At 42.6% G+C, this 13,241-nt stretch overlaps 1 protein-coding gene across 2 annotated transcripts in view; it reads right to left on the minus strand.

Annotated features, from left to right (window-relative positions):
* Nucleotides 1–927: 927 nt before the first annotated feature.
* PODN (podocan) overlaps nt 928–13,241 on the minus strand; it is a 34,917-nt gene continuing 22,603 nt past the window's right edge. For both annotated transcript variants that reach the window (XM_075286263.1, XM_075286262.1), the window contains 6 exons: nt 6,992–7,148; nt 6,286–6,401; nt 4,853–5,510; nt 3,594–3,742; nt 3,358–3,516; nt 928–2,159 (listed from right to left, as the gene is read on the minus strand). In XM_075286263.1, coding sequence (XP_075142364.1) covers nt 3,375–3,516; nt 3,594–3,742; nt 4,853–5,510; nt 6,286–6,401; nt 6,992–7,148 — 1,222 coding nt within the window. In that variant the 3' untranslated portion in view covers nt 928–2,159; nt 3,358–3,374. The remainder of the gene's footprint in view (nt 2,160–3,357; nt 3,517–3,593; nt 3,743–4,852; nt 5,511–6,285; nt 6,402–6,991; nt 7,149–13,241) is intronic.

A 13,241-nucleotide genomic window follows, 5' to 3' on the forward strand; every position in this document is an offset into this window, starting at 1 on the left:
GGAATGCAGGGAGGATGGGAGCAGTAGTCGGTCACAGCGGCTGGAATCCATGATATGTCTGCAGTATACATTATATTCCTGTTGATATGTTGGTGAGAATTGATGACCCAAGTGATGTAAGGATATTGAAATCCTCTGTGAAAGTTGGGTGGGGTGTCAGTAATTGGGCATGTCTGCATTTATGTAAGGGGTCCTGCTTTATCCCATATTTAGTGATTCATACAACTTTATTTTACAAACTTTTTCCGCTATAAAGTGTCCATGGAAAACTGTGTTACTGTACAATCAGATTATTCCAGTTGTAACACCATGTCACGTTAGTAATGTCTCACGTTCTGGGTGCGGGTCATTCAAGGATAACCAGAGAACAACCAGAACTTCACCGGCGCAGGTCTCCTATGTATACAGATGTGGTAAACTTTAACTTGACACTGCAGCGTGATATCTTATCACGGGACACAACAAAGGAAGGAGTTAATGTTTCTGGCCACTGTGTAGTCACCAGGTCTGAAAAGCCCAATAACAACCATCATCTGATCGGCAATTCGTTCTTCTGCCTATCCAAATCTGTTCAGCTATTCCAAAGATATAAGCCCTGTTAGTGCAAATTAGGGTCTACGTGCCAAGTAGGGAGTTTCTTTTTGCTGCCTGATATAACGGTATACTGAATGCCGCATACAAATAACCCTACAGGGTAGACGGACCTTTGGGGCCTCCAGGACCCGGTATTGACTGCTACCTCTGCACCCCCTATAGCTCCGCCTATGGTGGAGAGTCAGGATACCCCCATGCATCTCATGTATAGTCACCTTTAGGAACTACGCTGAGTATTTTTGTATTGCTGGATGATTTATTTTTGAGGAAGAAAAACAAGACCAACTGAGAATCAGTCTGATTTATTATAACACTTAGACATATAATGAAAACTTTGGGCAGATGCTCGTAGTTCCGTTTACTGTATCTTTATCTCTTGTACGTTGGGACATGATATGAGAACGGGCACTACAAGCTTTCATCTTTGCTTTACGTTCCCGAAGACGTGTTTTTGAAGGAACATTCCAGGCAAAACAAAAGAGCTTTCTTGCAAATTCTACCTAATTTTCCCCCTTGTTCCTATACCTTGTGTCATTGTTGTAGCAAGGACCTATAGAGCGTAGTGTCTTGGCCATCACTAGATTGTTCCCATAGTATACCGGTCACGACCAAACCCCTTGGGTCCCAAGCACTGCACATCATGGGCCAGATTGACTAGGTTACATACTTGCCAACATTGAAAGGTTGGCTTCCAGGGGAAGGCGATGGGGCAAGGACATGCCCCCTATTGGGGTATAATGTAGACCCATTTGGGACGTGATGGGTATATAAGGTGAATACTTTACATATAAACTGACAGCTAGCCTAACAGTGGCAGGAACGCTCCGCAAGCCATAGAGATTTGCCCTCTTTTCCAGGAACCATTTTCTGGGGAGCCTGGTATCCCCACTGATCAGCTATTTGGCACACAGATTACAGATCTGGAAACTGACAGCTCTGTACTCTATGCAGTGCCCAGGTCGTTGTACTGCAGCTCTGTCACAGGTGGCACTAAAGAGGCAACTTGTGTCCTCTTGCCCCAGAACCCATTTGCATATCCCTATTCCCAGGAAGCATTGCCTAAACCAACTGGGGGTCTCCATAAGGAGAAACAATAGCCTCTCCATGTAAGTAACATATAACAGCCTAGACTGTTTCGCTCACAGAGCAATTGTAACGAACTCTCAGCTGTGATAGCGAGGAATTGAATAGCAAAGTATCGGAAAGCTGCGGAACTTCTTATCATACAGTGACTACGCTTCCTATACACAGGATGGGACTGCACAATGTAGATTAATACTTACTTTTTTATTATACAGTATCATAAGAATGATGATAGCTATAAAAATAATTTATGTCGGCTGTATTACCGTACGCCTCCGGACGTCACCGCGAGATCTGAAGCCTCGGTCATCTACTGATTTACACATAAATCTGACATAAAATATAAAAATAGAACAAAAGCCAGCTTTTGCAGGGTCCGTGGCGGACATTTCTCTCATGTTGATTGAATCGGAGTCTTCTTCATTCTTTTTACTGCCGGAGGAATCCACAATGTTCATCAAGGCTAGACAAGATGGCGGATCCTAAAAACGGGTATACTGTAAGTCACTTCTTCTCTCTATATCCTGGTCCCTCTTGGCATAAAGGAAATGACCGCTCAGCCAATCACTTAGTCATTATCATACTGGCCCACCCCTTTAAGAAAGTCCATCCCTTTTGTGGCTGTGACACATCCCTTTTTTGCTTAGCTTGGTCCAGAAGTCGGAAAACCCTTATAAGGCCTAATGAAGATGACCAAGTCCTGAGGTTAAGTGTCTGGGCACTTTATAAGACGCCATTAGCAGACACTGCAGCTGCCAATGGTGTCTTCTACCAGTCTTTATTTCCCATAGCAGGGATACTATGCCACTGGAAGGGGGCCCCTATGGGTGTGGGGGCCCTGGGTAATTGCTCGGTTTGCAACTCCCCAACACTGGCCCTGCTAATGCTGCTAAGTGTTGAGAGACTTTATATGAAGCCATTAGACACTGCAGTTGCTAATGGTGTCTTCTTCTCCCAATCTTTGTCTCCCATAGTAGGGAAAGTATGCCACTGGTGGTGGGTCCCTTGGCAATTGCCCAGTTTGCCCCTTGCAACTCTGGCCCTGCTGGTTCTGCTAAGTGTTGGGAAACTATATAAGAAGCCATTACTAGATGTGGCAGCTGCCAATGGTGTCTTTCTCACAATCTTTATGGGTATGGGGGCCCTGGGCAATTGCCCGGTTTGCAACCCCCAAACACTGGCCCTGCTATTACTGCTAAGTATCAAGAAACTTTATAGGAAGCCTTGACCAGATGCTGCAGCTGCCAATGGTGTCTTCTTCTCCCAATCTTTATTCCCCATAGTAGGGAAAGTATGCCACTGGTGGGGGTCCCTTGGCAATTTCCCAGTTTGCCCCTTGCATCTCTGGCCCTGCTGGTGCTGCTAAGTGTTGGGAAGCTATATAAGAAACCATTACTAGATGCTGCACCTGCAATGGTGTCTTTTTCTCCCAATCTTTATTCCCCATAGTAGGGAAAGTTTGCCACAGGATGGGAGACCCTATAAGTGTGGGGGTCCGGGTGATTTTCCAGTTTGTTCCCCCAACCCCGGTTCTGATCATAGTACATTAGTCTTATACAAACTGTATTGCAGGTGGAAATCCTGTCAAGGGATCTCTGATGCTAAGTTTGGGTCATGTAACCCATGGTTTAGACAAGATCAGCAAGTCAATATACTGTAAGATGTAATATTGTGACTTACCACCATTATTTTTGCTTTTAATCCTCTTTTTCTGTTTCTTCTTCCTTTTTCTTCTTGGTGACTTTGAATGCCAGATTGTTCTCAATGTCTAAAACCTGCAGCTTCTCCAGGCCCTGGAAGGCGGCCTCCATTACTGACTCCGGAGTAAGCGTATTGAACCTGCCGAGAACAAATACTTAGGAAGACTACAGGATGAAGTAACGCAGACTGTAACTGGAGGAACGACGTCGTCTTACCTGAGGAAAATGCCCTTTAAGTTCGGAGTAGAATGGAAGGCGCTGTCGGAGACGGTGGAGATCTTGTTACTCTGAAGATACAGGTACTCGAGACTCTCTGGAAGGTCCGGTGGGACGTAAGACAGAAGGTTTCCAGACAAGTCAAGGAGCTGAAAGAAGAAAGAAGTGCAAGAATGATATGGCCTGGCCATACATGAAAAGGCCCTTAGAAAGATGGGGCCCAGTGGTTGGAAAGAACCGGCACATTATGGGTATGGGGGACACCAAGGCTTCAGTGAATGAGGACGTCAGGGACTACAACGATGAATTTGTTCTCGGGGAGATAAGCCTTGACCAGAGGGATTTGGCAGTGACTTAGTCTTAGTCTTGACTGAGCATGCATGGTTATAGGAAGCTAAGGAGGAATAGCAGATAGGTATTGCAGGTGTGTAGGTACATTAAGGGGGATGTCCGACTCCATCAAAAATTACCGTAGTCTGTAAAGAAAAGGAAGCTAACTTTGCTCCTACAGGTCCCCATCCCAGGGGTGCGTGACCGTCTGACCTCCTTAGTCATGTGGATTTCAGTCAGGGTGTTAACATGAGTGGGTGCAGGAGGTGCCCATAAGGGGTCCATAAGCACTGGCATAGCTGCAGATATGATAGGACCACAGGTCGCCCTCCCCACACTAAGACTAGTTACATTTCAGTGATCTCCTTTCTGATTTCCTTTCATCGCTGGTAGTTTGTGTATCATAAATGTATTCCCCCTCCCCTCTGGTGCACTGGAATGGGTCGGGGAATAAGATTTATGATACACAGCCTTCCACTGTCAGAAAGGAGAAAATATATCTATCAATGCCAAATCAGCAAGGTTTAGTCAAGGAGTGGGGGATGGGGCAGGTTGTGGTGCAGAAGGGGCCACGATTACTATGTGGGAGGCAATGGTAGGGCATGTATATCTTGTATATACAAACATGTTGTGAGTAAGTCTTCATGGTGGTCTGGGCCAGATAGAGAAGGAAAGCTTTGCTGAGATGTACATGGCTAATGGTCATGAGGGGAAGTTGCGCAGGGCGTCCAAGTTGAGCTTTTGCACCAGGGCCCATGAACCCCTGATTTCAGTATATTTTTGTATAAGAAATCCCTTTGAATTGATATCCATGTCACTAAGTGGAGGATTCCATGTCAAACACATAAAATAAGTGATGTGAACACAGGCTAAGGGGGAGCAAACTTTATAGAAACTTCTATATACCGCCATGTAAAGAGTTGTCTCACCTGGAGGCTACTGAGCTCGGCCCAGGCCCCGGTGTAGATGGAGTTGATCTTGAGTTTATTGTTTTTCATATAAAGTTCTTTAAGTTTCGACATCCCGGCCAGTGCGTCTTGGGGAATCACGCTAATTTCGTTATCGTTTAGTCTCAGAATTTCCAAATTTTTGGGCAGTCCATGCGGCACAGATCTCAAAAAGTTACCAGACAGTTCCAAGGTCTTGAGGAGCCTCAGTTTGCGGAAAGCGTCTTTATGTACCGCGCTACTCATAATTTTGTTGTATCTAAGGTTCAGGTCCTCAAGGAGATAAGTGGTGGCAAAATCATCCTTAGAAATCCCGGTGATCTGATTGTGAAGGAGCATGAGTGTCTTCACCCTGCGGGGAAGTCCTGCAGGAACCTTCTCCAGCAAGTTGTTGTACATATGGAGAGTGTGCAACTTCTTTAAACCAAGGAACGCGGCTGGATGAATCCCTCGGGCCCTCAGCTTGTTGTTGTGAAGTAGAAGATACTCCAGGTTTCTTATCTGAGTCAAGACGTTGTTAGAGATATACCTGATGGAATTTTTTTCCAGATGAAGTATGACAATGTTACGGGGTAGACCGCTGGGTATGTGTGTCAAGTTATTGCTCGAGAGGTCAAGGTACTCCAATCTGTTCAGGGTCCTAAAGCGACAAGAAAGACATGAAATACTAAGACAGTAATGATCTGTGACATTATTAGTGATATATTATAGACGCAAAGGTGGAGGGACCCTCAAAAATATTCAAGATTTGTCTAGAAAGTCTACCTGCCGCTACCTCTCCTGGAATATCCAGGAGGCTTCCAGATAAAGGGAAGACATCTTGGGCGAGATGGCGAGTCTACTGGGTGTCACTGAAGTTTCCCGATGTAGGGAACAGCATCATATAAAGGGGATATGGTCTATATAAAAAGAGTGAGGCCTGCGAAGAGGTCTATGTTTATGCCACCCAAAAATCTGGCAGAATTCTTGGTCAACCTGGTGGGTGATGGGCCCATAGGCTTCTCTATCAATGTATTATAGATGAAGCCTTGTTACCGATTTTAGGGCTCTGATTTAGGGTGGTCCATTGACGTCAGATTGGTGGACGTCAGATACTGTATGACAAGTATATCATACAGTATATCGGCCGTGCTTAGCACTGCAATGGAGATACATTTACGTAAAAGGGACTGAGTTGCAAACGGGTCATGTGACCAATGAACACGACATTGTTGGCCCCTGAAATGGAACCAGTGCTGATCGGTGGAGATCCCACCAATCTGATAAGGATGACCTATCCTAAGCAAGGTCATCAATGGTCAGGCCCTTTAATTCTATAATGTGGAAGTTTTTGTATCCACTACTCAGTTGGGGTATATTTTTATCGTTCCAATGACTTCTTCTCTAGGTAGGACCTGACATGAGAATCCACTTACACGAAGGTCTCATTGTTCATGCCTTCATTGGTAAGAAAGTTGTTTTGTAGGTAAAGTTCGCGCAGACCCAGGAGATTGCTGAATGCTCCTGCCGGAACCTTCTCCAACCTGTTGTTCTATGGGAGATAGAGACATGTTTATATCCACAATGTACAATAGATCACGGCAGTCTAAGGTGCTAGAAGTGACCTTCCAACCCTGCAATCCATGACCGTCAGACTCTACACTTGGAATGTCATCTATAAGTCTTTTTTTCATTGATTTCCATAATTCTCCTCATTGTTTCTGACAATCAAAGTTTTCCACATGCAGATTCTGACGTACTCACCTAGAATATGGTCCTGTGGTGCTCACCAGATCACATGAGGAAGCAATTTTGTAGATCTAAGCATGCACATACATAGGTCATGCCAGTGCTAGAACCCCCAGTGATCAATACTAATCTGCAGGAGAGCCTAACACCAAGTATTTAGTTCTCCTGCAGCTCCCCCAGAGGTAAAATGAAGTATTACACTGTGCCCAAAGAAATTAAGGATCTCTCTGTGAAATGTACGATTGTTCAGGGATTTTTAGAGCAGGAGATGCTCTGTCTGGACTACTGGATGGAGGTTGTATATGCGAGACTGTCCCCACGTGATAACTCAGAATGCCAAAGCTAACATCTAATCTGCATGTGGGACTTCTGTTGTGATAACATTTCTGATACCTTTAGATGCAGTTTATTCAGTGCAGGAGGCAGGTACTTGGGGACATGTCTCAGGAAGTTACTGGACAATATCAGGATTTCTACATTGTCCGAGCGGTTGAACACGTTGTCTGGTAGGCCGGCGTCCGTCAGCTTGTTGTTGTGCAGATACACAGACCTGATGAGAGAGAACAGACGTCATCTATAATGTCCACATCACTGTGTGTATTATCTCTGTACTGTGACATCACTGTGTGTATTATCTCTGTACTGTGACATCACTGTGTGTATTATCTCTGTACTGTGACATCACTGTGTGTATTATCCTGTACTGTGACATCACTGTGTGTATTATCTCTGTACTGTGACATCACTGTGTGTATTATCTCTGTACTGTGACATCACTGTGTGTATTATCTCTGTACTGTGACATCACTGTGTGTATTATCCTGTACTGTGACATCACTGTGTGTATTATCTCTGTACTGTGACATCACTGTGTGTATTATCCCTGTACTGTGACATCACTGTGTGTATTATCTCTGTACTGTGACATCACTGTGTGTATTATCTCTGTACTGTGACATCACTGTGTGTATTATCCCTGTACTGTGACATCACTATGTGTATTATCTCTGTACTGTGACATCACTGTGTGTATTATCCTGTACTGTGACATCACTGTGTGTATTATCTCTGTACTGTGACATCACTGTGTGTATTATCTCTGTACTGTGACATCACTGTGTGTATTATCTCTGTACTGTGACATCACTGTGTGTATTATCCTGTACTGTGACATCACTGTGTGTATTATCTCTGTACTGTGACATCACTGTGTGTATTATCTCTGTACTGTGACATCACTGTGTGTATTATCCTGTACTGTGACATCACTGTGTGTATTATCTCTGTACTGTGACATCACTGTGTGTATTATCCCTGTACTGTGACATCACTGTGTGTATTATCTCTGTACTGTGACATCACTGTGTGTATTATCTCTGTACTGTGACATCACTGTGTGTATTATCCCTGTACTGTGACATCACTATGTGTATTATCTCTGTACTGTGACATCACTGTGTGTATTATCTCTGTACTGTGACATCACTGTGTGTATTATCCCTGTACTGTGACATCACTGTGTGTATTATCCTGTACTGTGACATCACTGTGTGTATTATCCTGTACTGTGACATCACTGTGTGTATTATCCTGTACTGTGACATCACTGTGTGTATTATCTCTGTACTGTGACATCACTGTGTGTATTATCCCTGTACTGTGACATCACTGTGTGTATTATCTCTGTACTGTGACATCACTGTGTGTATTATCCCTGTACTGTGACATCACTGTGTGTATTATCCCTGTACTGTGACATCACTGTGTGTATTATCCTGTACTGTGACATCACTGTGTGTATTATCTCTGTACTGTGACATCACTGTGTGTATTATCTCTGTACTGTGACATCACTGTGTGTATTATCTCTGTACTGTGACATCACTGTGTGTATTATCCCTGTACTGTGACATCACTGTGTGTATTATCTCTGTACTGTGACATCACTGTGTGTATTATCCCTGTACTGTGACATCACTGTGTGTATTATCCTGTACTGTGACATCACTGTGTGTATTATCTCTGTACTGTGACATCACTGTGTGTATTATCTCTGTACTGTGACATCACTGTGTGTATTATCCCTGTACTGTGACATCACTGTGTGTATTATCTCTGTACTGTGACATCACTGTGTGTATTATCTCTGTACTGTGACATCACTGTGTGTATTATCTCTGTACTGTGACATCACTGTGTGTATTATCTCTGTACTGTGACATCACTGTGTGTATTATCCTGTACTGTGACATCACTGTGTGTATTATCTCTGTACTGTGACATCACTGTGTGTATTATCCCTGTACTGTGACATCACTGTGTGTATTATCCTGTACTGTGACATCACTGTGTGTATTATCTCTGTACTGTGACATCACTGTGTGTATTATCTCTGTACTGTGACATCACTGTGTGTATTATCCCTGTACTGTGACATCACTGTGTGTATTATCTCTGTACTGTGACATCACTGTGTGTATTATCCCTGTACTGTGACATCACTATGTGTATTATCTCTGTACTGTGACATCACTGTGTGTATTATCTCTGTACTGTGACATCACTGTGTGTATTATCCTGTACTGTGACATCACTGTGTGTATTATCTCTGTACTGTGACATCACTGTGTGTATTATCCCTGTACTGTGACATCACTGTGTGTATTATCCCTGTACTGTGACATCACTGTGTGTATTATCCTGTACTGTGACATCACTGTGTGTATTATCTCTGTACTGTGACATCACTGTGTGTATTATCTCTGTACTGTGACATCACTGTGTGTATTATCCCTGTACTGTGACATCACTGTGTGTATTATCTCTGTACTGTGACATCACTGTGTGTATTATCTCTGTACTGTGACATCACTGTGTGTATTATCTCTGTACTGTGACATCACTGTGTGTATTATCTCTGTACTGTGACATCACTGTGTGTATTATCCCTGTACTGTGACATCACTGTGTGTATTATCCCTGTACTGTGACATCACTGTGTGTATTATCCTGTACTGTGACATCACTGTGTGTATTATCTCTGTACTGTGACATCACTGTGTGTATTATCCTGTACTGTGACATCACTGTGTGTATTATCTCTGTACTGTGACATCACTGTGTGTATTATCTCTGTACTGTGACATCACTGTGTGTATTATCTCTGTACTGTGACATCACTGTGTGTATTATCTCTGTACTGTGACATCACTGTGTGTATTATCCTGTACTGTGACATCACTGTGTGTAATATCCCTGTACTGTGACATCACTGTGTGTATTATCTCTGTACTGTGACATCACTGTGTGTATTATCCCTGTACTGTGACATCACTGTGTGTATTATCCTGTACTGTGACATCACTGTGTGTATTATCTCTGTACTGTGACATCACTGTGTGTATTATCTCTGTACTGTGACATCACTGTGTGTATTATCCCTGTACTGTGACATCACTGTGTGTATTATCTCTGTACTGTGACATCACTGTGTGTATTATCTCTGTACTGTGACATCACTGTGTGTATTATCTCTGTACTGTGACATCACTGTGTGTATTATCTCTGTACTGTGACATCACTGTGTGTATTATCCTGTACTGTGACATCACTGTGTGTATTATCCCTGTACTGTGACATCACTGTGTGTATTATCCTGTACTGTGACATCACTGTGTGTATTATCTCTGTACTGTGACATCACTGTGTGTATTATCTCTGTACTGTGACATCACTGTGTGTATTATCCCTGTACTGTGACATCACTGTGTGTATTATCTCTGTACTGTGACATCACTGTGTGTATTATCCCTGTACTGTGACATCACTATGTGTATTATCTCTGTACTGTGACATCACTGTGTGTATTATCTCTGTACTGTGACATCACTGTGTGTATTATCCTGTACTGTGACATCACTGTGTGTATTATCCTGTACTGTGACATCACTGTGTGTATTATCTCTGTACTGTGACATCACTGTGTGTATTATCCTGTACTGTGACATCACTGTGTGTATTATCTCTGTACTGTGACATCACTGTGTGTATTATCCCTGTACTGTGACATCACTGTGTGTATTATCCCTGTACTGTGACATCACTGTGTGTATTATCCTGTACTGTGACATCACTGTGTGTATTATCTCTGTACTGTGACATCACTGTGTGTATTATCTCTGTACTGTGACATCACTGTGTGTATTATCCCTGTACTGTGACATCACTGTGTGTATTATCTCTGTACTGTGACATCACTGTGTGTATTATCTCTGTACTGTGACATCACTGTGTGTATTATCTCTGTACTGTGACATCACTGTGTGTATTATCTCTGTACTGTGACATCACTGTGTGTATTATCCCTGTACTGTGACATCACTGTGTGTATTATCCCTGTACTGTGACATCACTGTGTGTATTATCCTGTACTGTGACATCACTGTGTGTATTATCTCTGTACTGTGACATCACTGTGTGTATTATCCTGTACTGTGACATCACTGTGTGTATTATCTCTGTACTGTGACATCACTGTGTGTATTATCTCTGTACTGTGACATCACTGTGTGTATTATCTCTGTACTGTGACATCACTGTGTGTATTATCTCTGTACTGTGACATCACTGTGTGTATTATCCTGTACTGTGACATCACTGTGTGTAATATCCCTGTACTGTGACATCACTGTGTGTATTATCTCTGTACTGTGACATCACTGTGTGTATTATCCTGTACTGTGACATCACTGTGTGTATTATCTCTGTACTGTGGCATCACTGTGTGTATTATCTCTGTACTGTGACATCACTGTGTATTATCTCTGTACTGTGACATCACTGTGTGTATTATCCTGTACTGTGACATCACTGTGTGTATTATCTCTGTACTGTGACATCACTGTGTGTATTATCCCTGTACTGTGACATCACTGTGTGTATAATCCTGTACTGTGACATCACTGTGTGTATTATCTCTGTACTGTGACATCACTGTGTGTATTATCCTGTACTGTGACATCACTGTGTGTATTATCTCTGTACTGTGACATCACTGTGTGTATTATCCCTGTACTGTGACATCACTGTGTGTATTATCCTGTACTGTGACATCACTGTGTGTATTATCTCTGTACTGTGACATCACTGTGTGTATTATCCTGTACTGTGACATCACTGTGTGTATTATCTCTGTACTGTGACATCACTGTGTGTATTATCCCTGTACTGTGACATCACTGTGTGTATTATCCTGTACTGTGACATCACTGTATTATCCCTGTACTGTGACATCACTGTGTGTATTATCTCTGTACTGTGACATCACTGTGTGTATTATCCCTGTACTGTGACATCACTGTGTGTATTATCCCTGTACTGTGACATCACTGTGTGTATTATCCTGTACTGTGACATCACTGTGTGTATTATCTCTGTACTGTGACATCACTGTGTGTATTATCCTGTACTGTGACATCACTGTGTGTATTATCCTGTACTGTGACATCACTGTGTGTATTATCTCTGTACTGTGACATCACTGTGTGTATTATCCTGTACTGTGACATCACTGTGTGTATTATCCTGTACTGTGACATCACTGTGTGTATTATCCCTGTACTGTGACATCACTGTGTGTATTATCCTGTACTGTGACATCACTGTGTGTATTGCACATAAGAGGGTAATACAGTTACTATATTTGAGGTGACATTGTGGGACAGGTTATAGATGAAGTTTTAGGGTCTAGACATTTGTGTTTCCTTCTTTCCTTCCCCAGAAAGAAGCAAATGACAGCCCAGGGACTCTGAAATATTCCTGATTTATTGTCCAATGTTTCACTTTAATATTTCTTATTTTCTGGAGAGACAATTACTAACAGCTTTGTGACTCCATATTTCTATATAAGATGGGATGTTTCCTATTATACGCATTCACCATATGTGTTCAGTGCATTTAAGGGAACCGACTGGTATTAATAAACAGAGGACCATTGAAGGCAAAGCGTTTGCCCCGCTGACTATACATAGCCTGTGCAGGTTTACACTGGGTCAGTCGAGAGCAGAGAATACTTCAAATTTTTGTCCAGAAGGTAATGGCATGCGGGAAACATGTGCAGTACAAGTGTATATACAAAATATCTGCAGTATACAGTAAGTGCTATAGGTTACTGCTACCCTGAAAGAGTTAATACTTCATATAGGAATTGGAAGACGGACAACACAATATCATAGAAGCAAAAGCTAATAAGGAACATGTCCTCATATAAAGTGCAATACAGACGCCAGCGCGGTATCCAGACAGCGACATCAACTGCTTACAATGGAAGCCTTAGAGGGATTTTCCATAACTGTCTTTTATGGCAGGACAATAAGACGTATCATAAAAGTAAAGTGGCCGGAGTCTCAAGATGCAAATCTATCCATTGAGATAACTAGAAGTTAGAAAACCTCTGAATGTCCATTCATAGGTTTGAGGGTGAAAGTGACGACTATAATAGGCCCGAGGTCCGTCATAGGATACAGAGGCCGAGCTACACTGAGATATAATGTGACTGAGGGCAAAGGAAAGAGGATTTACATCCCCTACAGTCCTGTGATGTCACTGGTGATTGTATCTGTGTAATGACATCATCATGTTTCTC

The sequence above is a fragment of the Leptodactylus fuscus genome, chromosome 9 (genome assembly GCF_031893055.1).
Source record: "Leptodactylus fuscus isolate aLepFus1 chromosome 9, aLepFus1.hap2, whole genome shotgun sequence".
Taxonomy (NCBI): Eukaryota; Metazoa; Chordata; class Amphibia; order Anura; family Leptodactylidae; genus Leptodactylus; species Leptodactylus fuscus.